Source organism: Alligator mississippiensis, chromosome 12 (assembly GCF_030867095.1).
Source record: "Alligator mississippiensis isolate rAllMis1 chromosome 12, rAllMis1, whole genome shotgun sequence".
NCBI lineage: Eukaryota > Metazoa > Chordata > Crocodylia > Alligatoridae > Alligator > Alligator mississippiensis.
Genome location: NC_081835.1, coordinates 65108529 through 65135714, shown reverse-complemented (window position 1 = coordinate 65135714; position 27186 = coordinate 65108529). Strand labels below are relative to the sequence as shown.

The following is a 27186-nucleotide window of genomic DNA, read 5'->3' as shown; positions in this document are numbered from 1 at the left end:
AAAGACCCCCAAGGTAGGGGAGAGCACCACCTCCCCTGGAAGCCCATTTCAGATTCTGGTAACCCTTACTGTGAAGAAGTTCTTCTTGATGTCTAGTCTAAATCTGCTCTCTGTCAGTTTATGGCCATTGTTTCTAGTTGCCCCAAGGGGTGCCCTGGTAAACAGCATCTCCTATCCCTTGCTGGCCCCTGTGCACACTACAAAATAATTGGATTTGAAACCAGAAATAGAGCTCAGTTTTGTGAAGAAGTTTATAACTTGGTTTTCACATGACAAGAGGTGTTCAAGATAAGATTTTTTCCCCCAAGATCAGTATAATTACAGCTATGTCTAACAAGGTGTGCTCTTATTACAGGTTGGGCTATGTTATCGTTATCCCCATATCCTATTATAACAGGTACTTTTCATTAAGAAACTTGTGCTCTCTCTCTTCCTCTGACACTGACAAGAAGCTGAAATTTCAAAATTAAATGCAAGGGTTTGTCTTTCATGCCTTTATTTCCCCAAAACATGTTTGATAGCTGGAAAGTCAAAGGTTTACTTTATCTTCTTGTCTGCATGACACCCTAATTGGTTCTATTCTGTTTTAGTGTGAAAGAAGCTATAGTCCCCCTTTCAGCATAAAGAGGTGCTGAGTATGTGCTCAGTTTAGAAACATTTTATGTTTTTTTCTCATCTTTGGAAGGTTTTGACACTTTCTTCATTCCCCACTTTGCATCACTGGTCCCCAAACCAAGAGACCCCTCTGACATTGTTCTCTCAGCTAGTCTCAGTTTTAACGTTTTAATTTTCCTATAGCTGTGAGCAAAGTGTGACACTGCTCACAATGCTCAGGACTGCTGACAGTGGACCAAAGGTTGGGGAACTGTGTTCTTGATTCTAGACCACACTAGATTCAGAATCCACCTCAATAAGAATACCAGAAGACAAGATGCCCAGATGCTACAGGAAAGTAAGCCCCCGCTTAAAGTACTCATCCGCTGCTGTAAGTAGAAAACTCAGCTTTACACATTTTAAATAACCTCAGAACAATGCATCTTCCACATTAGGCCCACAGAACATTTTCATGACCTGATTAGGTAGGACATTTCCAAAGGGATACAAGAGACTACAGAATGGCCTATGTAAGAAACCTGGATCCACAACGATGGTTTTAAAAAGAAAGCTTTTGCTGGTTGCTGTGTCACTTTACAACCAATTTCACTTGAAACCTTCTTTACAACATTGGCATCTTCAAATAGTAGCAACATTTTCTACATGTGGCTGCATAACAGTAGCCATGGGCTCCACTCCTACAAATGAGTCTGAACAGGTAGCTGCCTCCATCTGTACTGTGCATCGTCAATGTAAAAATCGATGCAGGGTCATGGCCTTGGCATAGCCCAGCCCAGTAAAGGTTGCATGCTGTAGTTATATGGGCATAAAAAATGCACCTTGATAGAAGCTACAGATCTACTGCCTTGGAAGCAAAGAATAAGGCACCAAACAAAACACAGATAAAGAATGAAATACCATGTTACCTCTCAATGGCAAGTTCTTTGTTAGTAGTTTGCTGGACATAAATCACAATCTTCTTATCAATCCCTTGGCGGAGTTTAAAGCATTGTCTGTCCTTGTCTTTGGGAACTGCACTGTTATTTGCCAGGCAGGGAGAAAAAACAAAACAAAACAAAAAACAACCCAGTGGGTCATTTATCCATATACCTTGCAAGCATCAAAAACAATATCAGACATGTGGCGAAGTCTGGTTTGTACACAATCACACTCAGACCCTGCTTCCATGCAAACTGCAATCAGCAACATGAGATGGCAACATGAGAGAAATTAGGTAATGGTAGGCCCTTGAGTTCTGTATTAATTTAACGATTTCCTTTTTGCTAGGTGGCTTGCTCTGCGATGGTTCCTGCAGCAATCGAAGGAATCTTTTTAACATGCTGATGTCTCATCCAACCTGCAAATAATTGGGCTAGTAAGCAATTACATGTTAGAAACTGTAGATCATCTGCAAGCACGCTGGGTATTTCCACACAGCACAGTGCAGTGGCAAACAGAGATATCTGTCTACATTCAAAGAAGAATAGCAGCACAGTCCCATTTGTAGGATGGCTGCCAGAGCTAACACGTCTTGCTGCAAGTGAGCCATGAAACGTGCAGGATAAGCAACTGAGCGAAAAATGTACACTCATTCCATCTTAGTTTCATCTTCTCTTGACCCAAGATGACTACATGTGTTCCCTCACACCAACTACAGTGTAGACAAGCCACTCATATAAATATAAGAGGACATTCAGGATCAGGCCATAAATTTGTATTTCAATTGGTGACATCTGAGCAGTACTTTGGATTCTCCAGGACAGAAGCTGCTGTATAAACAGAGTTGGAGATCACCATCAAAAGGATTTTAAAAGCTTCTAGTGGACATAAATCCGAGCAGAGAAATCTCTGCGCCCGTGGCCAGCAGCCAAACATGCTCAGCAAGTCAAAGCACTTGGCAGCCATGCTACCCTGAGAGAAAGCCAACTCAGCAATTCTAAAATGCTATAAATGGTTACATAAAACATTAGAGGGCACTGTGCAGGGGCCAGAGAGAGAATGAAAACTGGAAAAAGACTTTTGAGGAATCAGGATTATCCACTGGCAGACACAACAGGCCTCAGAACTGCTGCATGTCCTGTGAATTCCAGCCTCAAAAATACAAAATCTGCTGCAGCACTTGGACTAGAAAACAAAAAGCGAGATGAACTCTGAAAACAAGGACAGAGAGGACAAACATTCAGAAATAGGCATGAGCTCCATTACAAAGCTACAGTTAAGCATTTGCAGCCAATGGGGAGATATAGCTTTCTGAAACCACAAGCAGTGGTTTGAATGTCAGTCAAATGGATCACACACCAGAGGAGTGCTAACGCTGGAGACCTGCAATAGCAACACCAGCAGCCTCCTCTCCCTTGATCCTTTCTGTAAGAAGGGCAGAGGTCAGGTGGCTGCACATCCTGCAGGATTGGGCTCCGAAACAAACTATGCACCTGGTAGTCGCATACATCTCTGGCAGTACCCAGGAAACTTAAGGTTCTCACTATGATGCAAGTGGCCTGCAAGCCTCCAGAAACCACAGGGCACATTGTCCATGATGCTTCACTCACCTGAGCAACACTGCAATCTGTAGAGGCTGCTGGGCTTGTAGTTACAACAGAACGGCAGCACTTAGTGCAATAAGTGTAAGAAGATGAGGTCAGGAGAAGGAAGGAGCATGACCTTGAGACTCTGGCTCAGACTACACAACTCTACGGCCCCAGACATTTATCAAAAAGCTCTATTCTTACAGAGAAAAAGAGAATGTAATATTTGTTTTTGTTGGCTCTGGCTCCAAGCTTCCCAAGAGAGTTATTTCTGCCAAAAAAGAGCTCCCAAAGTGTTTAAAACAGTTTAATTTCATTTATCATGCTCAGAAAGCAAGGGTAAAACTAGTATTAAAGCAGATCTGCTTCCAAATTTATTTCTGCAAAGACACAAGTTTCAGACCTACAGAAATAAACTCCTTTTGACATGTGCAACCTCATTAGTGATTTCTATCAAGTCTTTCTATCAGAGTTGATTTTCACATCAAAATCAAAATTCCTGCTGAAAAGAATCAGAACACAGTGACAGTCACTTCTGGGTGGTGATGGTGGTGGTATTTAACAGCAAGCAACGTGGCACTGCTGAGTCTTCAGAGACCAAAAGTAAAAGGGGAAGACATTATTTTAGACAGGACAGGGCTTGGAAACTCTCACACCATTTTAGGACAGTGGCAGGGGAGAAGCTTGGGGAATAGGTCACCAAGATGCTGGATAAGGAAACTATGATAATGTACATGGTACAGAGAAGAGTTATGCCATCAGTACAATAGACACATCGTCAGGAACATTCTCAACATTACCGGGAGTAAACGCCATCTTTTTTGGGCCAGTTGCACACTTTTAAAGCCGTTTTGGGGGCTGGAAGGTATGCATGTCTACAAATTAATGAAAACAGTCAAAAAGAAGGGACCTCTATATAGGAAAGCAACCTTCTATACCCCAAGTTCTTTTTCTTTGGGGATCTGAAGCATGTCGAATATGCAAGAACCTGCCTGCCTAGCACCAGCCCCGTTTTCAGCACAGCTACTTTTCTGACTTAATTATACATAAGGTTTCACATTAGGTCAGAATGTGTTCAAAATTTTATTGTACTATCCTGAGAGTGGGTGATTAGTTGTCCCCCTTTTGTTGGGAGGGCGAAAGGTCTTGCTAGAGATGCCACTAACTACCTCCAGTGTCCATTGTCTTCAGGGGACTGATCAGCAGTCAGCATCTTTGAAAAACGTGGCCATTGACACCTGCAGTCCTGGATTTGAAATCAGAAGTACTGTTGCATATTTAGTCTCACTCAGCTGTAGTGATTTATCTGCCCTGCACACAGGGTTTAAAAAAAAACAAAGTGGCATGTAAGAACACAGAGAAACACTGGGCAGGCAGCCTTGGACTCCATGCAACGAAAACCACAAGATTATCCAACTGCAGGGTCCTGAACAAGTTCAGAAAATTGAAAAATTAACCACAACTCTCCTTAGAATAAATGTTTCCATCTGGGATTAGTTTACTGCAGAGGATGAACCCTTCCAAAAGAAAGATCTTAGGCATAACCTGTGCTCATTTAGTCACTTCCACTCATTTCCCAACAATACAACCAGACAATAGGTAAGTAGAAATGAGAAAGCTGTACCTGAAATAACCTTTCCCATCATCTTCCTTGATTTCCAGAGATACAGAAAATGTGAAAATGTCACTGTCAGGAGTCTGTGGGGTCATTGTGGCAGAAAGCGGAGTCTGTTTGGCAGATCGGCGGAAGGCAGTGGCAAAGCTGTACAGTATTCGACTCACCTACATTGATAAAGCACCACAGCCATCAGAAGAGATTCAGGCAGGACAAGACAACTGGAAGCCCACTTCTTTTCTTATTAACTAGAATAATGAAAACATGTTGTGCAAGGAGAGAGATTTTGATTCTCAGCCCTGACTGGGATTCTCTCCAAGTACCTTCAGAACATAAGCTAGTAAATATGCATTCTCCATTACCTCAAAAATGCAACTGGCTACACATTTACTAACTTCTGTTTTGTTTTTTGTAAAAAAGTCCATTTCTTCACGATATTCCAAAATGCCTGGCACAGTTGCTCCTAATAATAGTTACTTCCCCATTTAAAGGGTGTGCTTACAGTAAAAAACCACTGTGGGGCCAGGTGTTTATCACGAGGTAATTCTGTATCAAGTATGCTCTACTCATGTGGATTTGTGTGCACACAAGCAGCACAGCCCTACCTCAACTCTGATGTCACAATGATTTAATCCAACTGTTCAACTCTGTTCAACAATACCAAATTGCTTAAAAGTGCAAGCTGGCATGATCATAATTAAGCTGGTGCTATGTTGCGTGCAAGTCATCTTTGAGGAAGTTTGGTTTGAACTTGGCTTGTATCAATTCAGCTGGCAACTTTGTATGCGGACCAGAACTAATTACTAGGACTAATTACTAGCTCCTCAAAGAATTAGGAATCAAGTGACTTTAGGTCCCTTTCTCAAGGTCAACATCAAGGCTGAAAATATTTTGGAGTACGATTGTGCAGCATGGGGTGAATTACTTGAGTGTAAAATTATGGAAAACCTGAAACTCCAACCATAAAGTCACTTTGTAATAAGACTTACAAGCAACAAATTTGAATTGACAACACAGGTTGCATTAGGAACAAATTCTGGAAGTGTCTGATCCCCCACAGAAGTGAGAGAGAGCTGGAAATCTGAGGATGCACTTGCATCTGAAATATAATTTAGGGAGCTAGAACTCCAAGACAAAGATCCCACTTACCGCTTCTTGGATTTCACACCGGAAGACGTGAATCCTGAAGAGCTCTGCGTTGTAGTGGCTTTCGGTGAAAGCAAAGCAGTCGCTCTCCGGGGTTCCGTCGTGCCCTCGCACGCAGAAAAGGATTTTGTAGATCGGGTAATTTGCTATTTCTGTATTTGTCTGAGGCTCCAAGAGCCTGTTTAAAAAAAGGAAAAAAATGTTGGGCTTTACAAGAACTGCTGTGACCAACAATTTACTGTGAGACTGAAGGAGTCCACTGATACCCTGAGAAAGTGTGGTATACAAATCTCATCCCTCAACTGACATCTACCTTTATAACTGCACATGAAATACTGACCTGACCCCAACACCCACGTAACTGCCACACCATAGGAGGAGGCATTTGGCCAGTGCTGAAGGGGAAACTCATTGAATGGAGAAACTCCAAGTATCTCCAAACTTGACTAAAATGCTTTAATCTGGGGGAGTGGAGGGACAGGACGTATCAGACCAGCAGTGCTAGGCTCAGAGCGTTTTAAGTTTTTACTGCTGACTTCTCATTTCTTTTGTGCTCATCTTAAAGTGTAAGCATCCAAAATGTAGCACGTACTTTCACCCACAATTCTCCTCAGCCTTCAGAAAGCAGACCCATTGTAGAGCGGGCCACGTGTGTCAGGTGAGCAATGCTCCTTACGTTTACAACAGCCTTTTGCCTGCCCTTCTGCAGCACTTTTTGAGGAGGGAGATGACAACCTCCTCCATGCCCAAGATCCTCTAAACCAAACAATTAGCCAGTCCTGGCCAGAGACTAGAGGTCCATTTCCAAAGCATCAATTAATGCCAATCCCTACTCCTATTTTTCCCAGGCATTTCATGTCACCGTTCCTTGCTGTCCCTTGTCCATGAAAGTTCTGCAAATGGATCCATAGGTCCTTTAGATTTTCTCTTTTTCCATGTGGCCTTACACCCCCTTTTATGAAATCTAAAAAACCCCCTTAAGTAGCCTGTCTTCTCCCATGTGCAAGAAAACAGCCTGCTCTCCTCTGAGAGATGGAACAGCTAAGATGGGCAACACCCGACCCGCATACTTCTCTGAACAAGCACCATACCTCACAGTTCCTTCAGACACGTTAGGCACTGACAAGGTCACGTCTAAAGGAATCTGGCACTGGCTTCGTAAAATAGACATCATCCTCAGGGCCTCCACTTCGCTCCTGGGGGCGTTCACCGAGGCACAGCCCAAGTACGTGAGCTTGCTGAACACCACGCTGTCTTCGTCGGCTACAGGCGTAAAAGGGCTTGGCTCCTCGCATTCTGCAGTAGAGCACAAAGTTACCACCAAAGAGATGGACCAGAGGGCAGGTGCAAGTGAACCCTCCAGAGCAGGTCTGCAACATCACATGACAAACTCTACACAAAGCCAGGAGAATAGAATAAAAAAAAAAGGGGGACGGGAATGCCTAAAGTCCTCATTTCAAAGTACATTATGGAGAGGAGAGAGAGAGGCAAGACTGTCCAAGTACTAAAGATAAGCTCAGTCCATGGGGACTCCCTATTAACATACTGTCAGACTGCTCCAAGTTTCACCCCTTCATGAAGAGTCAGCGCCATTCTAAGAAGACCTGATTAGAAGCAGCTCCGAGAATGTGATACTGGGAAATGACCACCAGGCTTCCCTTAAGACAGTTTCCAAACTTTATCAACAGTTTGGACAAGATCTTTGATTCATGTTCTTCGAGCTCCACCCATCTCTCCACCCAAGGGAATCACGTGACATCCCTCTGGCAACAACTGCCACTTAAATAGAAAAGTGATAATAGAAGTATACACAGACTATTTTAACGCTAAGGAGCAGCTTAAAAGAAAAGGCACGCTTGCCTGGGTCTGTACAGAATTTTACTGGGGATCCTTAAAAAAAGACAGCTTATTAAGAGATCTTAAAAATATTTACTTGCGAGTGAATGCCAGTGGGACAAGGAGGTCCAGTTTGGCAAGGGCATTTTCACACTCTGCTCTATGCAGTCCACCTAGTACCTTAAAATTTTACCCAGGATTTAATTTCTGGATAACTCACCTTATTGAGCTAAGACTTTTGCTCCTATATCACTAACTTGCTTTTGAAAACACAACATTTTCAAAAAACAGACAAGTTAACCCATCTGCTTGGCATGGATATTAACACTCCCATGACTTTTCTTTAAAAAACAGGGGATTTGCTTCATTATCTTTGGACCAAGTTTCCTCAGCTCTCACTCCTTCACTGCAACTGCATGCTGTCTTCAACCCAGATGCAGCTACATTCGCAGGTTGTGTCTATAGGAGAGCAATACACTTCCTGATATCCTTCTAAGTGAAAGAAGCCAGAGCAATTTAAAAATATTGGCCATGCTGTTCTGCATTATAGCAAGCAGTTTGGAACTGCTAACTTACTTTCCAAGTACTGTATGCAACCTATACTATTGGTACTGTCCTGCTGTATAAGCAGACGAAATGATAAATGGAACATGCACTATGCGACACACACGTGTACTTGGGCAGGAGGGAGGGAGGGAGAGAGATGGATGCTGGTGGGCATTCTTCTAACCTCCCTGTGCCGGCTTCACTGGCAGGCTCATCTCAGGTTTCTGGGGTCCTGCCACGGACACTGGGTTAATGGTAGAGGATGCCGAAGCCTCAAGAATGACGGGCTCTTCCCCTTCTCCATCAGCCCGACTGTCTTCCCCATGGTCCCGGTCACTTGGCTGGTCTTCCATGGGTGGATCCATCAGCACGTCTTCAAGTTCCTTCTGAAGCTGCTGTTCACTTCCATTACCTACAATCTGAGAGTCACAAAATGGAGTCAAGAAGGAAAAAGATTTTTCAGTTAAAGATAAAAACCCTCATGTACAAGGACAGACAGATACCAGCATGCTACAAAGATCTCTTCTGTCAATCAAAAATAGCTACCAGAACTCCATACCTACTACCAACTACAATTTAACTTAAATGAAAGACAAACCATTTGGAAACTAAGTTAGTTTGTTTAGTACTTTGAAAAAACTTTGCAAAGGTCTCTCAGAGCAGGAACAATCCAGCTCTGGGAAAAAGGAATGAGAAAGTTATCACATAAGTATGCAGACTAGCTCTAAGTGGGAGTATTTATACAGGTCAGCACGACAATGCTCTATTATGAAACTCACAGTAGCATCAGGGCTGCCAAACACAGGCACACACTCAGCGCAATTCATATACCAGCAAAACCCCTCTCTACTGGTGAAACAGATGATACAGGAAGAGAACCGAGAAGAGCAGGGTCAGGGATGGGTTCATACCTGGGTCTCCGGAAAAGAAGCTGTTTAAGGAAAGTTTTAAACACCCATATTTCTGCTGCATTTCTTGCAAGCACTCACTTAGGGCCTGAGCCTGCACCCACTAAACTCAGCAGCAATACTCTCACCAGCTTAAGTGGTAGAATATCAGACCCCTACTTGAGGAAAGGACAGAGCCAGTGCTTCGTGTCCTGCAACGGTTCAGACAAACAGAGTGAAAGGGGAAGTGTTCATAACAGGAGCTGAGGAGAAGTCTGGCAGATAGAAGAGCACCTCTTCTCTTTCAGCTGAGGGCGAGCGCTCCTTGCCCCACTACGGTCTGACCCCTGGCATTCTCACTTGACATGCAGGGCACTGGGTTCGATTCCTAGGAAGCAGGGAAAGGATGCTACATAGCCCCCCAACTGTCCTGAGGAAGGTGCAATTTCCCTTTCTGCACCTACCCCTTCCACAACGTTTAGGAGTCTTTGGGACAGGCTCTCCGACTGGAAGGGCTCTCACTACCGACCAGGACTATCGGGCTGGGGAGTGTAGGACCAGAACACACTTGCAATTCAAAGCGTGAGACTACAGTACTGGTGTCTAGTACCATTTGTGCTTCTGAAACAAGAAAAACTTCATATAGCAGAAGCCTGCTAGATGCTGACTAGAAAAATACCCAGTACCCACCGCCACAGTGCATGGGTGGCGGTAAGATGACTTATAGATACAGGAGAACAAAGACAATGTCCCCTGAACGTATTTTAACCAGTGGCAGCCACGGGACTCAACTAAGAACTGCAATTCTTCCATTACTGGCTGTTATGTTTCCCACCTCCTGTGATCTGTCACTTATTTCCACATCCCTCCCTTTTCTGGTAAGCTGATCCATTTGCAACAATGCATGCAAGTTAACAGGATGCTGGCTGTGCAGTCGTACCAGGCCATAAGCAGTCTACCACATTTTACAAGCCCCTTCCCACTAGGCTCTCCATGTTTTCCTTTTTTAAATACTAGCAATGAGATGGAATCTGAAATTTGCTTCTGCTCTCTCCCACTTCTCTCTTGGAAACTAGACCGGAGGACAGAAGTAGGGAAAGGAGAAAGAAGAGGACACAGAGCAGAGAGAAGTCTGCACAGACCACTGCTTATGAACTTAGTAAATAATCTGAAGTGCACTGTAACCAATGCACCAAAGGCTACGGTCACACCAAGGGAAAAGCGTAGATCATGACAGGAGCCTAGAGCAAATCAGACCCTGGCAGCTGTGTACAAGTGGGCAGGCTGCACACTTGAAAACATGAGAAAATTGTCTGATTCATGAAGGAGTAATTCTGCCATGCTGTGGTCAGGGCTAAACTGCTTTTAAAGGTTGTTTCAGGCATTTGCAGCTTTCTTAAGTCAGGACAATCTGACTTGCCCCTATTAAGCTATTCACATGTCCATGGACTTGGTGGAAGATTAAACCGCTCCACAAGCATATGAAATGACAGCCTAGGTTCACAGATTGAAACTGAATCATGATCAACCTGAAGTCACTTACACGTTAAAATAGGACACCTTCACACAGCACGACAGAGAGCCGAGAAGTAGGAAGTGGCCTGGACTAAGAAAACATTGTGAATGGAGGACACCCATAGCAGCAGCCACATGAGTACCCTCAAAAGTAATGGGTGAGGGTGTTCCAGAAAGTAATGGCAATTTCAAAATCAAGCCATTTTGTGTGCAATGATCATTTACTGGAACACATCACTTCTCTAAGTAGTTGGAAATGATGGGTGCATTTGACAAGGCTGCCATCAGTGTTCCACACTGCCGTGCAATTTCCCCACTTGTTGTGCACAATGGATTTATTTCAAAACTGCTGTCACTTTCTGAAACACCTTTGTCGTAAGGCTCCAAGCCTGAAAAAGTCCGATCACCACTGGCTCCCTTACTTCACTGAGAAGTTGTTTCCGTTGAGCAGTAATTCTGTCATATCACAATTACCAGCTGCAGGTCTTACGGCTCATCTCCCTCCCATCCCAAGCTTAACTTATGCCCCCCTCAAAACACTTCCCCTTCTTTCACTCACATACCCCATATGGCACGTGCACGCTATTACGAACATGCATAAACCCCCAACCGTATACAGCAGAACATGCAGGGGTAAAGTAACAATCTTGGTTTTCTAACAGTTTGCCGTGTCGAAGCACTAACTAGGAAGGAAGGAAAACAAACACATTATGAGCAGAGGTGAAAGGGGTCATTCCCGTAGGTTAGTGAAGGTCTCTATCCATGTAACTGCTGCAACACATGTTGTGGAAAGCCAAGCTTTTCCACATCTCTTATGACTCTGCCCCACTCCCAAGCTGGAGAAGGTAGCTCCAGCAGCTCCATCGATCCTTGACCTCAATATTCGGCCTGCCAAAGGGATCTATCCAAATGGCAACGATGGTGGCTTCTCACGCATGTACTTATCCACCAGTAACAGAGTCAGACCTGCTCAGTACACAAGCTGCAAAATACCCTTCCCCCAGTAATGCATTTCCGTCACTAGCGACCTGGTCCTAATCCAATCCAATGACCTAGGAAGTGAGAAGCTCCAGATCCTATCTTCCTTAGAAGCTGGCACATGAAGAGTAAAACATCAGTTATAAACTAATACTAGTAATAAGCCATCACCAAGCACAAGTAGAGGGGAAGGAGCAGGAGAAAAATCTAGTGGTCATCACTGCAGACTCCAAACCAAATAAAGTCTCCATGAGCTGCCGATGCTTCAGTACTGCATGCTCACATAGAAAGCAGCTGTTCAGTACAGTTTCAGGGATTCCCACCAACATTTTACCTTGGCTAATTTGTCACTAGCAGAAGAGACATACCACCCCAAAGTGAAGCATTGCCTTGGAAAACTCAGTAAGCCATGGCTGGCTAAGAACATTCAAATTTGCTCATTTTTTCCTCCATGGTAAAAGAAAGTAAAACTCAAGCGTTTATGATGAGATGGATAAGAACCCTAACGTGAGCTTGAGGCTTTGGAATGCAACAGCTCAGCTTCTCGTTAAGAATCAAGCTCATCTTCCATGTCGAATTAGGCTCTCTTCAGAAGGGATGAATGGTGATGCATGATCAATGAACACAGACAAATCCACGGAGAGTTTTAATGCATGAAGGTACGATCTTTGCAGCAAATTCTAGCGTGTCCACTGCAACATCTCCGCAACCCCCATTAGCACCTCGTCACTCAATCTTTGCCCGCAGCCTCTGCTACACATGTTCTGACTCCAGGAAGTTAGAAGCCAAGCTCCGTTCAGGTGAAACAGTGACTCAAGCCCCTAGCAGATGCCAAGGCTAACATTATTGACTGACAACAGGGACTCGAGCGCTGTCAGGTCTACTTAAAAAGCTAGAAGCACATTCTAGCTGTGTGTATCTGCTCCCTGGAGACAGACCCACCTCAAGACTTATTGTGGACCAAGTTAAATAACAGAGCAGGTGCAATTACTGTTAGAAAAGAATTACAAACAATGCCTAAGGTGCAGTTTTAAGAAAGGAAAAACCAAGATAAATATTTTTTTAAGCCTTGTTCAAATATTTCAAACCAAGTCCCCCTGCACCTGCAAAATCTACAAAGACACAAGCCATTTAAAGGATATGAAGTTCACAGATCCTACAAGCTGAATAAGAGCCACCTGAAAAAACAACAGTCCACATGTATGCAGGATCCAAAGGGCAAAAGTTTAACTATGGATCACTTATCTGGATATTGCTGTTAACAAAACCTAGGAATGCAGAATTAACTTAAAAGCAACTTGTTGCTGGAGCACATTTAAAACATGTCCAGGCCTTTTATCCTGCGAAGGGGCAGAGGCATACAGGAAAAGACTGGGTTTTGCATTAAAAACCCAATGTCACCTGTAGAATCTCTGAAATGCTGCCTGGATCTAGAAGAAGTGCTCGAGCTCACCCGCACATAGCGATGAGTAAAACTATTTCATAGATTTCATAGACATTCGGGCTAGAAGGGACCCCGGAGGATCATCGAGTCCAGCCCCCTGCCCCGGGAGCAGGAAGTCGGCAGAGATCATAGGATCCCAGCAAGATAAACATCCAAATGTGTCTTGAAGGTGTTCAAAGTGGGTGCTTGCACCACCTCCAGCGGCAGTCTATTCCAAACGTTGGGGGCTCAGACAGAAAAGAAGTTCTTCCTTATGTCTAGCCTGAATTGGTCGCAGAGGAGTTTGTGACTGTTCGATCTTGTCATCCCTTGAGGCGCTCTGGTGAGGGCGCTATTGGGCGACTGAATATGATTTCAGATTCCAGATTAGACTTGCTTAACTGATGCAGCAGAGACAAAGGACATGGTAAAGCCAAAAGCATCAACACCCTAAAAGAACCGCTTCTGCTTTGAAAAAGTTCCTACAAAAATCTGTACTTCAGGAATTGATAAAAACAAGAGCCCAGACACTAATAGTCCTCATTCCAAAAACGCAACAATAAATATCCACGTACTTGAAATCTGCACTTAGGGCAAGTTCACTGCTTTTGAGGGCCCCAAATACACGCACACAAAATTGTTCAGGAGTTGAGACATGCTCTTTCTTTCTTGCCTGGATTCCTGGAAGACCTTCCTTGCAGGGTGTTAAATTAGCTAATAGGTCGCAATCTTAGGACAGCAAAGGTTGTTGCAAGATGGAACATTACTGTAGCTCACAGGTGCCGCACCAAGGCATCCCATGAGAGGCAGCAGCAGCATGCCGATAGAAATTGTGGCAAAGGGGAAAAAAGCCAACCACATCTTCAGGGTCTGGCAAATGTTTTAGTCTAGGTTTGTTCAGAACAGAGAATAAAGCTAATTCCTTCAAACCAACATTCCTTCAGTTTTGAGCCCAGCATAACTCCAAAAGGTTTTTTAAAACAGCACCAACCCAGCCACCGACTTTGCTGCTTGTCTGCCGTCAACCATACAGGGCCGTTTTAGGCATACGATTTATCCTTTTCCTCCAGTTATATACATGCATGAACAATGCTGGCCTTCTATGCTCATTGGGATTTCAGTACACTTATTACAAGACATCTGTTCTACAGAATGCACTAAGAATAAGGTATTTGAAAATTCAATTCACTCCGCCTGCCAGTTGACAAAAGCAGAGCAAATATGGGAAGAAGTATTGAAAGTAGACCACCATATCTAACACTCGAGCAGGGAAAGTAACCCTTTAAAGTGCAGGAACTGTGCATATCAGCATACACAGAAACCAAAAAACTTAAAGACTTATGACAGACTACATAACAGCAATATGTCCCAGGACTATTAAAGAGTGTATTCATCTGGATGCACTTCACAAAAAAAGAGAAACAGAAGTGTCCATTTGCTCAAACAAGAGCATTTTCTAACTCTCCAGCTCAGTGTGCATCTTTCACAGTTCACCAAATTCAGCAACATAGCCCTAAAACTCAGCACCATCCTTATGAAGCACGTAGAGTGAACAAATTGTTGTCCCAGAGTTAGAGAGATGAACAACAATTCTGGTAAGTGTCCCCTCTTCAAACTCAGATTTGGAATTGGTTTTGTTGGAGAATCCTATTAGAGCAACATTTCCTTTTGTAGCCACCTGATAGCAGTGGGTCTTTGAGCAAATACAAAGAGATTAAATTAGACTTGTGCACCTAATTCTTTATCCCTCCAAAGCATTCCAACTTCTATGTTAAACATGCAACCTTGATCCAATGCAGAGTCTGTGTTTCAAAAAGTAGTTTTCCACGGTCCACGGTCACACACTTTGATTTGCTGAGGTTGACATTAGCTCACTTTGCATAACCAGCTCTTGAATTTAGCTTCCAACTAAACCAGCGGACTTGGTTCTTGCATAGGAAATTGCAGTTTATGGGAGTCAAAAGACGCTGGAACTGTTTTCTAGTCTTGTCTTCTCTTTCTTTCTGTAGACCCGAAGAGAGGAGGTTAACAGGAGAAATTCCTGCAGGAAAGACTTTAGATTGGGTATCATGTTTCCATTAATCATTCAGATTGCAGTGATAAAAAACAACAGAACGTGCTCTCAAACAAGCGAATGCAAAAGGAAAGGTTCAAGGTGATTCACTTTGTTCAAGGATTATGCACAACCTTGGCAGCAGATTCATGCTGAAGCTTATTCTTCACGACCAGCAAAACCAGATCCTACAATGTTCAGTTCCAAATCAGGAAACAGTGTAATTTTGTTTGATAAATGTTGTTGACCTACAAAGAAAAAAGCCAGCTCCAAAGCAATGGCAGCATTCCTGGTTCTCTAGTGGGATACAGAACACATGCACAAAAGATTTCAGAAGCATTCATGGTTTCGATTCCACTTTGAAAGTAAACAGATCCGAGTAAAATTCAGTAAGTTTTGGGAGTCAATTGAAGGCAACTGCAATTATTAATCCATTAGATGCATGTGGCCTTTAAGAGGTGACTGTACTTGCCTTGCAGGTCACTCCCATTTTCTTTTAGGTTACAAACCAAGATATTGTTGGACTAAATATATACAGGTGTGTCCCTGAAACTATGAATATCTGAGAACATTCACAGCTGGGTAATCATTAAAGCTGCACTAAGAATCCAGACATCTCAACTGAGGAGTGATATCAGTGATATGCACTGCAGAGTGCGCCTCTTCACTTTTCCAAACCTCTGGCACTAGCAGAAGGGAATGGACATTAGTCATGTCCCACTCTTCTGGGAACTCAGATGCTTGATGATTTAGGAAGCTCTCCAATACTTCTGTTTTCTAAAGAAAGAATCCCTCAGCAGAGCGTTCCAAAATCCTGGGAATGGATTATACAATGCAAACACGAGGAAACAATCAATCCCTCTTCCAGTTCTGGTTAGAACCATGCTGATCACTGAAGGACTACTCACTTGTGGATATTCTGCAGACTCGACTTTTGAAAGAGATGGTATATTTCAAACTCCTGCAGTTGCAAAACAACTCTTGGCATCTAATTTTTCATCAGACAAAAAGAACCAAAAAACTGGATCACTAAGAAAAACTGTTCTTCCACCATGTCTGTTCGTCAAGTCACCTGGTCTTGTGAGGAGTACCTCTATTACAGCAGCAGGCATACAAAGATCACCAAGGAATGCAAGGAGGCCAAGCAGAGCAGGGGGGTGAGCAGAGACGTGAGCGAAGACATCAGGAAATCTGCAGTGAAGCTTTTGTTCTACTTCCCATCTGCCAGTACCAAAGACCACATAGATCCCCAGGCATTCCCCAGTGTGCCCAATGGGACACATCCTTCTGATGGCAGAGATCTGACATGATCCCAAAGGCTCTTAGAAAGGGGAATTATTTTTTCCCAGTTCCCACACAGACTGTTCCAGCATGGGTCAACTCGAGGAAAGATACACCATATAAAAATGCAAGCACAGGTGAAAGGCAGAACTAAGAATAACCTTCACATTTTTGCCCCCTTGTTCAAAGACTGTTGAAAAACAAACAGGACTGAAAGATTTCCCTGGTGCTTGAAAACTTTAGTATATAAATTCAAGGAAAAGAAGTGATTTTCAAAAATCCCCTCGGGTCTCTCTCAGAGACACCACATGCTAAGTGAAAAGATGGTGTCCGTCTCCATATGTTCACAAAAACTACTCCAAGGGCTGCGCTCTGAAGTCCATGCCACTTGTCCAATACGTTGATTTTAGCCCCACTTCAAATGTCTTTAGAAAAACCTTTCACATGGGGGAAACTTAATACATATAAGAATCAATGGATCAACTAAAGACATTTTCATTACAAAAAGGGTATTCTACCCAGAGAGCTACAACTAAGTCAGAATTCCAGATGTCTGACAATCATGTTTTATGACTAGCCAAAACCCTCTACCAACTAAGAACAGCCATGTACCACCATTGTTTGATCATAAATGCAAGATGTCAGCTTCAGTGGCAGTCAGAAAAATGAAAAGGCAGGTAGTGGTAAAGAAAGCCCTTTTCTACAGTCTAAGTACTGCCTATGATCAGCAAAAATAACCCAAAAATCTACCAGCAAGCAGAACTGATTCTTGAATCAATTCTCTCTTCTTTCAAGGTTTCCATAACAAGGAACTCAATCTTTAAGTTCTTCCATTGTTAGTTTGATTTAGAAGAAATACAGAACAAACTCAGGTTACAGGTTCTTACCTTCAGTCCTGTTTTTTCATCATCACTACCATTATTTGTAGATGGCGTTTCATCTCCTTGCCTGGAAACCAAGACAAAATCTTCACTGTTAAGAGTGGATACCGAGTCTGAAGACACACTGATTTTTCCAACAGAGGCCTTGTCATCCATGACTTAAAAAGGAAGTTCGACTCATGAATGAGATTAAATATTTTATAAACTCCTGAAAAACAAAAATCATAAAAATACTTATATAGAAATTTGTGCTACAAGCTGAAATGTCTCTTTTCAGAAACCTGCTGACTGTTAAGCAAAAAAAAATCAAGACTTCTGACTGCATAACTCAACCACCATTCTTAAGTTGGGGTGCGTTCACAGTCTTGCTTTGAATTTGTTGTGAAACTCCCCGCTTTGAAAGTGCTACCGTGGTTTCTAAATATCATGTGCAGGAAGAAATTAACATATCTTTTTGAAGCATTTCACAACAATTTTTCCCAATCAAGATCCATCTATGCTACAAACTGATTCATGTTTGGAGACCTGGTTCAAACCCTTGCGATTTGCAGTGCAGAGAACCTTCACCAGGCCCCCAAACTATTTCAAAGTCCAACATTTGAAGAAACTTGGCTAAGTTTCTGCCTAAAATGCACAATAAAAATGTAAGATAACCCCCAGGCACAGTTCCCGCTGTAGCACAGGCCAGGGCCTTAAAGTACGTACTATGCCTGATGACAAAGGCATACCTCATTATCTTACGGGCAAGGGTATTTTCTATTACACACCCAGGGTATCCTCTGAAATTACCTGGCTTCCCTTAATCTGCATCCATGCAAATATTGCTTCAGTTTTGTTTTTAAGATGCCAGAGCACACCAGTTATTGAGTCCCATCACAAAGGTCCCCACCCATCCCCCAGAGCTATGCATTTTAAAATCTGATTTGATGTGCTGTAATTACAGCTAGATAAAACCTTGAGCTGTGCATTTTGCTACCAATCTCTACTGAAACTTCTGCACTGTAAGACTCGACACTGAATCAACCTTCCATAAAGCAGGAAGAACAGCGTAGGCTGGATCAGGCACAGCAGGCTGGAGCCAACAGAAGTGATTAAAAAGACAGACTCAGAGCTGGCACCAAGATGCACCAAGAAGAGAGGAACAAAAGGTTGAGTTCAGCTATGCACCGTGAACCTCCACGTCAAAAGTTCTTAGAGACCGCTGCTCAAAATACAATGCTGTGGCACAAATGGCCAGCTGAATCCCTCAGCGGGTCCCAATTACACACTTCCCACAACAGACTGCTCCCTCACTACATGCAAGGCATAACTGAACCAAAATGGATTTTCATTCTGAATTGGGCCCTCCATCCCGCGGGGAACTGACCCCGTTTGACTGCCAAAACAGCAGCCAAACAATGAAGCTTCCTGGCATAACGATGTTTTTCAATGTACGCCACTGGATATCAAGGGTACATAGGCACCTGATACTTTTGACTAGCAATCCTCCAACAGAACCAAGAACATCCCTTCTTACTCCTGCTTACACCTTCATCAAGGCACCTTCTTCCTCTTACCTACAAAAATTAGGGCACTATGGCAAAAGAAACCCCACATGTCAGTGGCAGAAGGATTTGCTGCATGCCTGGGGACCAGGAATTGTCATCTAAACCCAATTCACTTATTCAGCACTGGGAACATTTCTCAGTGGTATAACATAGTCTCCTCATAAGCACTTGCAGCTCTAAGTCCTGGAGATATATCATCAGCTACTTCTCTTCACATGGACAGCAAACTACTCTTCCTGTCTCATTAAAGGCTCTCTACAGGCACCAAGTTATTACCAGACTGATATTTGTCCAAAAAAACCCAAACATGCCTGGATGCAAACCTAGCTCACAAAGTCACCACGGGACAGAACATCATGTGCATCTCCTCTGGAAGAAGAGAAGCCTTTACACTATTGCTCTACTCCTCACGTTCAGGCAAAAAACCCCAACAAAACACCAGGAAATCATAGAAAATGAGGGTTGGAAGGTCACATCAGGTCACATCTAGTCCAACCCCCTGCTCAAAGCAGGACCATCCCCATCTAGATCATCCCAGGCAAGGCTTTGTCTAGCCTTGTCTTAAAATACTGAGCATGGAAGCATCCATGCTAGTCTGTCAGGAGGATGAATCCCTCCTCCTCTTTTTCCTTTAACCCGTGCCCAGAAAGAGATTAAATCAAGACCAATTATCTGGAGGACATGGAAAAGGCCTTGCTTAGTCTCACGCAGACTTGATTGGGGGCAAGGGGGAAAGGTTTGAGGGAGAAAGAGGGTGCTCTTAAACTAGATTACAATGTCTTAGTCTTCACCTGATCTCCTACTGCCCAATAGCTAAAAGTAGCCAATAGGGATTCCTTTCCCTGGACCTAAACCTGAACTGAGGGAACCCAGTGGCAGTTCAAGGAAGGCTGTCAAAGGGAGAGATGAGTAGCTGCAAAAGGGTTATGGCTTGCAGCTGCCTGCAACAGAGGGGCTGGACTTGATGGCCTGAGGAGAGGTCTCCTCCAGTCTCAATATCCTAGAATGAAATTGGGATAAGACTTTTTACCTCTTCACACTTTCCCAAACCATTCTTTCTCCACCTTCCCCTGCCAGGATGCAGACTATCAGGCTGACACTTTCTACCCCAAGTGCACTGCTTCTGGGAACGGCCATGAAAGCCTTACTCACAAACTTCCTCTCTTCTGACCAACACAAAAGCTCTGTCATTCCTACCTTGACCCAACCCATGAGTAAGATCTTTTTGCTGCTCAAACAAGTACTTTAAAAGAGAAAAACCCTCTGAAATTCTCTTCAGCCCAGATGATGCCCAGAAGTGGGGCTCCCCTACCACTTGTCAGAGGCCCAAGGAATGCAGTTTATGTACCTGAATGATTCTCAACCAGGGTGCTAGCCCACCCAGTGGTGCCACCAGATCTTTCAAAGGGTGCCCTGAAGAATGAGGAGGTGAGAAGTGCAGGCTCAGGCTCTTCTCTGCCTGACTTCCCCACCCCACTGGTAAGTACTGTAATAAATAAATTCATTTTTGAAATGGGAAGCTGCTCAATTCACAAAAATTGTGGAGGGGGACCTTGAGTCCAATGAGGGGTGCTTTGAATCTAAAAAAGTTGAGAACCACTGATCTATATAAGGAGCCTGCTGACACCCTCATTGATAAAGAGTGCTCCAGAGACCACAAACCCCAATTTATAGTCTTTCCACCTTGATCTCAGTCCCTGTACCCCATGGCCAGACTTCTGGTCAAGGCAAACAGCACCTTTATTATAGATCACAGCTGCAGGTCACCTTGCCCTAAAAGCTTTAGGTGCAGCAGGAAACAGCCTAACCACACAGAAAAGCCAGCTGCAAGACACAGCAAGAGACTTTGACTAACAAACAAGGAGAGATGGGGATGAAGGGAGCAGAAGTCTCACTTTGACAGGAGAATCTGTTATGTTGGTACAAGCTAGGCAACACATCCATAAAGATGAACACACTCACTCTCTCCCTCATTACTGAACAACATATTCACAAGCACCCAGATTATTATGGAGTTTAAGTCCATCTTTAAGAGTCCCAGACACTCAGTGAAAATGAGGCACTTCTCAAAGTTTCACGTGCTGGGTCATAGGTTTGGTATTAGTCAGGAATGTCTTATGGGCAGGAGACAGTGTAGAGATGCAGCTTACAGACTAAGTGAATCAGAGATCCTCCAGTTCAGTTGGCGTATAAAGGTGTATCCCTACTCTACCTGACTTCAGACTAACATGGCTAACTACCCCTCTCTGCTTACAGGCAGGAGGTAGTTTTATTTTTCCTAGTTTAATTACTATGGCTTTACTTAAAAAATATTTTTAAACAGTTTAATAGAAAGTTGTGTTAAAAAACCTGCTGCTAGTTCTGAAGTTCAGCATTCACAAATGCACCACTTATGGTATTTATTGCTCACTTAAATTAACTAAAGCCAACTACACAAAAAGTTGTTACCAGCGCTGACTTTCAGCACTTAACTGCATCACCAAAAAGATTTGCAGTTCAACTAAACTCCCTTACACCAAAACACAAATGAAAGCATTAATGCTTTCATTCAAAGTGTACACACCTATCTGCAGTACTGTAAAACAGTATGAAGCTTTGATTATTAGCAGCTGTTCAGATCATCTAGACAAGGAACAATTTATTTTGGTATAGTGCGTTTGGCTTGAAGTGTTGCATTTTGACTATTTCCAAAGCCTATCAATCTGGCACTTTTCAACAGCATTAAATTTGTTTTTAAAAGATAAAACATGGTGCAGTTTCACACATTTTCAATTCCTTATTTTGTGTGATGTAGAAAGACCTCAGGCACACAATAATCCGGGAATGCATAGGATTGGTCTCAACATACCCTGTACAGAAGTGTAGCAATAAAAACAAATTGCAACAGCAAGAGAATACCAAGAGTTTTGTTTTGCCACCCTTACGTTGAGCAATGTCTTACTCCACAAGTTGACATCAAGGGGGAACAAGTGCTTGAGAGCATAACTGTGCACAGGGGCGATAAAATCAGAGCCTTTCCTGCAGAACATCAGTGACATGCTGTTGACCTCTCACAAATAAACCAGAGGTGCAAACATCCCAGGTCCTCTCATAAAAGTTAGCAGATTTTTGGATCAAAGAATTTCCTTAAAGATTTAATCAGGTGGGAACTAGTATGAGTCTTGTTCCTGAACTATAAATGCCATGATGAGAAAGAAGCAATGGTAGAATAATTGCTAGGATGTACTCCCTCCCCACCCTTTGGTCTGTTCTGCTGAAACACCATGTGTCAATACATGTACATTTCCACTTTGTCTTGTGTCTTCTTCACTGCCTCCAAGCATTCATTTAGGCCAAGTTTCCTGCAGAGGAACTTGCAGGCATTTTACCATAAGCAGAGGATTCATGATTGCAGAGTAACAACAGAAAGTCTATGAGCTTACTAAAACAGATGCCAGTCTAAATTTGTCTCCATGATTTACAGAAGAAAAAGCTGCTGGTACCAGGAATCTCCCAGAATCAGAAAGCAAGGAAAAGCTGCTGTAGTGACAACACCCCAAAGCTAAGAGGTTTGGCAACCTAAAACCCCTAAGGTTTCTATTCTCCTGGATGAAAGATCTGGAACAGAAAGCCCCAACCAAACACAAATTGAGGTCTTTATACTTCTCACCACAAATCAGAGCTCTCACACTCCAACCTTCAAGTCAAACCTTAAGTAGCATTGCTCTGAGATTAAATTTCAACAACAAAAAAGGAAGTTTTAGAAAATGGAACAGAAAACTCCTGAGCTACTGGAACATGCACCCCAACATCTGAGTATCTGGGTGAGGAATTCCACATCAGGAGGCAGACTGTCTGGAAAACACAACTTATTGAAGGGTCCTTTCATTGACTGCTTCTCCTTTGGTGGCTACACCTGCTTCCAAAATTCAAAACAGAAAGACAACAGGAAAAAAAAAAACTCGCAGCCTGGTCAACAAGAGGAGCAGTGTCCTTGGTTGACCTCGGACACCTCCCCAATGGACTTCACCTTAACGATGTGGATGCTGCAAATTTTATTTTGAAAAACGTGACTTTTCTTCACCCTTTGCATCACACACCACTGCAAATGATGTGCAAAATCAAGGCTCAAAACAAGCATTTGAAAACTTTCTACTTCTCCTTTTCAGCCATTACACAGCAGTCGTACCGGACCTTCCCCCTCCCTCCATACTACTGTGCCAACAAAAACTAGATTAGTGGGAGAGAACTACACAATCTCAAAGCAAATAGAAAACACACCTACTAGAGTCCAAGATTATTGCAATGCCCTCATACAACATTTATTTCCTTCTTTTTTCAGTGTCCATGAATAGCTACACCCTGAACTGGCACTTGTGAACATGTTTTTCTTGTGACTGTGCCTGAGGTCGATGTAAAAGAATTTAATTGAGGCAATAAAACAAGATCTTCCACTTTACATTACTGTATTTGCAAGTAATTGGAGGTTATTCTCAAGTCACTGGAGCTTGAAATGCCACTCTAAGATGACAGCATGCCAGATCTTCAATGACTGAACCAATCCACTAGAGAAACAGACACAGAAAGCTGGCTCCTCCTCACTTCCAGGCCCTTGCTTTTCTGAATTCAGAACATTCAACAGCCATACATAGATAATGCCAGAGCAAAAGAAGAAAAAGAGTAAGTCTCTGCTATGATCCTGACTGTTAAAGACCGTCAGGAAGCAAACATAGCATCATGAACAGAGAATTAAAGGGGCGGTTGCACAGGATAGGAACAGGCAGCACCAACATATGAAGCTAACATTAGCATTAACAGATTTCCTTTAATTTAATGTCTAGGATATCTCTGGGGGAGGAGGGGGGTGGTAAAGAGATTAAAAAGTCATGGGGAACAGGGAGCAAGACAAAATTATATCATTGGGGAAAGATACAGGTGGAGGATATGTTAAGGTTTGTCTTCTTTTATGGATCCCCCCCCCAAGCTTGCACTGCCAGTTTCTTAAAAACTGCCAACATATTTTTTTAGTAAAAATTAAGGGAAGAAAAAAAAGATAGAGCAATTAGACAATGCATGTAAATGAAGTAAAGCAGAAAGGAACTCATCGTTTAAAAAGCAGCCTGGAGCAGGAGAGAGGAAGAGCTCCGCATGCAACATAATGCCGTAGCTCTCTTTTCTGATTAAGGAAATAACTCAGAAGCTCAAATGCAACATTAAAGTTACACAGTAAAAAGAACAAAGAGCCAAGAAACGTAAAATCTTAAGTGAAATCCTCAATATTGATTTGTTTAGGTTAAATATCAGCACGGTTCTTTGCTTCCATTTCCTGGTCAAATGTGCATCTAAATACTAACTTTCACTGCAGTGGCATTTACACGTGCACAATCCTACTGATGCTTATTTTTCGTGATCATCCCTACATGAGTGTGTCTGCAGAATCTGTAGCAGGGATGGGATATTCTCATGACCGTTTGACAGTAGTCTCAAAAAAACAAACTTTTCAGCTTCACAACAACTCTCCCTGCTGTTGACTTTTGTATCTCCTGGTTGTGTACTTTTCTAAACTTTGTCATCCTGAGATCACACAAACACATACGATTCAATAAGCAAGCGACCTTAAAAATAAACTGGTAACATTTAAAAACAATGTAGTAGTTAAAGGCAACTGCAATGGGTGCTTTAGAGTTGGTCTGAGCAGCTTAACACAGGAAACTAAGCAGCAAAAATGTCAGCCACCAAAAAGTAGCTCACCGTCTAACTTTTCCCTGACACTCAGGAAGTCAGTGTATTATCAAGACTTTGAAATGCAAAATATAACAGACCAAAAGTCACTATCAACCCATTTTCCCCACAGAACATAGACCTGCAAAAACATCTAATAATGGGGCTCTCTCCTAGCCACACCTTTAGAAAGCAGTTAACTTCTTCCCTTCCCCATGGCAGAAAGTTTCTATGCTCATGAAAGCATTGGTCTGAGCCAGAAAGCGGGTACGATACTGAGCATGCAAACAAAAGCTAAGGCTGTTGCTAAGGTTTCAGTTCATTTTAAAACCATTATCCAAAGGAGCACAAGAGCTATAGGATGGCATTGCTTTCCACTGACTCTGAGGAAGGACCAAATCCAACCAAATCCAGATTTGTTTCAAAATAAAGCTGCCTCAAGGGCCCACCTGTCATTACCGGGGAAGCAAGTGGTATGGGAAGCGAAGATCACAGAGTTGGCCGAATTGTCTGCTAGAAACAAGTCAGGTATCAGACAATAAGCAAGAGTTCGAGCTAATGCAATCTTAACTTAGGCCTGAACAGGACCATCAGTACAGCAGTTACCAAAAGGATTTTCTTTTTAATATGCTCCAAGGACAAAGCCCTGATGCCAGGTTCCTGCACAAAGCTATTTCTCCCACCCTGGAGACAAGCAGAAAGTCTTGGAAACAGCAGATTTGAAAAGAAATGCTGACGCTGCCTCGACTCTCCCATCACGAGAATGTCACTGATACGAGTTCCCTGGGAACAGCCTCTACCCACACACCCAGACCGACATTGCAGGAGCTGGAGCAGCGTTTCTTAACCCGCGGGTCACAGCCCAAAAGTGGGTTGTGAGAATATACGTTAGGTAACCAGGTTGTAGCTGTACTGGTCTAGAGGAAAAGGGCAACCATGGCTCCTGTTAGAGGCGATATCTTTTATTAGACCAGCAGTTCCCAACCTCGGGTCGCGACCCAAATGAGGGTTGTGGGGGCAACGCCGGCAGCACTGCCCACAAAGGACAAGCTGCCGCCACCGCGCTCCACTCCCAGCAGCGGGTCAAAGCAAAAAAGGGTTGGGAACCACTGCATTAGGGTTTCCCACCTACTGTCTCCTCTGTGAAATCCTATGAAATACGAACTGTTGTTTCAACCCAGGAGAACTTTTACAGTCTTTTCTCCGAAGCCTGAAGACATGTGTCTGTGCTCGAAAGCTTGCCATGAAAGATGCTGTTTTGCAAAAATCTTGTTGGTCTAATAATCACCTCTCCCAAGACTCCCAACTGCCTTTTCCTCTAGACAAATACAGCTACCACCCGGACATGAGTCTAGACCCACGCAGCTACCACCCTGACACCGGACACGTGTCTAGACCCATGCAACTACCACCCAGACACCGGACACGTGTCTAGACCCATGCAGCTACCACCCAGACACCGGACACGTGTCTAGACCCAAGCGGCTACCCCCCCGGACACGTGTCCAGACCCACGCGGCTGCCACCCAGACACCGGACACGTGTCTAGACCCAAGCGGCTACCCTCCGGACACGTGTCCAGACCCACGTGGCTACCACCCAGACACCGGACACGTGTCCAGACCCACGCGGCTACCACCCGGACACGTGTCCAGACCCACGCGGCTACCACCCGGACACGTGTCCAGACCCACGCGGCTACCACCCGGACACGTGTCCAGACCCACGCGGCTACCACCCGGACACGTGTCCAGACCCACGCGGCTACCTGGACACCAGACATGTGTCTAGACCCACACGGCTACCACCCGGACAGCGGACACGTGTCCAGACCCACATGGCTACCACCCAGACACATGTCTAGACCCATACGGCTACCACCCGGACACTGGACACGACACGTGTCTAGACCCGCGCGGCTACCACCCAGACACTGGACACATGGAAGATATCAAATTTTAGCGGATTTTTTTAATGAAATCCTCATAATTTCCCAAGCAGGAAGCAACTGTGACCACCTGAGACCTTGCTCCTGCATTTGTAATTGCAATTTCAAGGTAATTTCCCTCATCGCAGAGCCTGGCAGGAGAGCTGAGCCCCCTCACCAGCTACGAGCCGCCGCCGGGACGAGTTTCCCATCTATCGACTCCTCCACGAAACACGAACCCGGGGGGGGGGGCGGGACTGTTACAACCTTTTCTCCGGTGCCCGAAAGCTTGCCAGGAACGACACCGTGTTGCAGCAGTGTAATAACAGAGCCCGCCTCCCCCGGGTTTCCTCTAGACCGATGCGGCACCACCCGGACACGGGACGCGCCCGAAAGCTTGCCACGGGAGAATGATGGCTATTTTGTTCCTAGTAGGAGACACCGCACCTCTCCTCGGCGCGCGGCGGGTGCCGATACACCTTAACAACGGACGCGCCTTTGGAGGGGAACGGCACCCCGGCGGCGGGCGGGCGGGCGCCCCACAGGCGACGCTGAGGGCCGGGGGGAGAAGCGCCGAGTCCCGCCGGCGCTGACAGGAAGGGAGCCCCCGCCCCACCCCCCCCGCGGCCTGCACCTACCCCAGGCGCCGCCGCTGCCTCCCGGGGCCGGGCCTCCGCCCCCGCCACGTGACCCGGGCCGAAGAACCGCTTCCGGGGCGCGGCGGCGGCGACT

The 27186-nt window shown here is 44.2% G+C and overlaps 1 protein-coding gene across 3 annotated transcripts in view; it reads right to left on the bottom strand.

Moving 5' to 3' along the window:
* Positions 1 to 27184, bottom strand: part of RABGAP1 (RAB GTPase activating protein 1) — a 91180-nt gene extending 63996 nt beyond the window's left edge. Inside the window, exons 1-7 of one of the 3 annotated variants that reach the window (XM_006267253.4) lie at positions 27093 to 27184; positions 17287 to 17488; positions 8447 to 8681; positions 6972 to 7176; positions 5884 to 6058; positions 4744 to 4901; positions 1521 to 1631 (exon numbers count right to left, since the gene is read on the bottom strand). In XM_006267253.4, the coding sequence (XP_006267315.1) occupies positions 1521 to 1631; positions 4744 to 4901; positions 5884 to 6058; positions 6972 to 7176; positions 8447 to 8681; positions 17287 to 17436 (1034 nt within the window). In that variant the 5' untranslated portion in view covers positions 17437 to 17488; positions 27093 to 27184. Of the gene's footprint in view, positions 1 to 1520; positions 1632 to 4743; positions 4902 to 5883; positions 6059 to 6971; positions 7177 to 8446; positions 8682 to 17286; positions 17489 to 26901; positions 27034 to 27092 lie in introns of those variants that run through there. The other 2 variants (XM_014603777.3, XM_019475683.2) reach the window with 2 other exon arrangements.
* Positions 27185 to 27186: the final 2 nt, after the last annotated feature.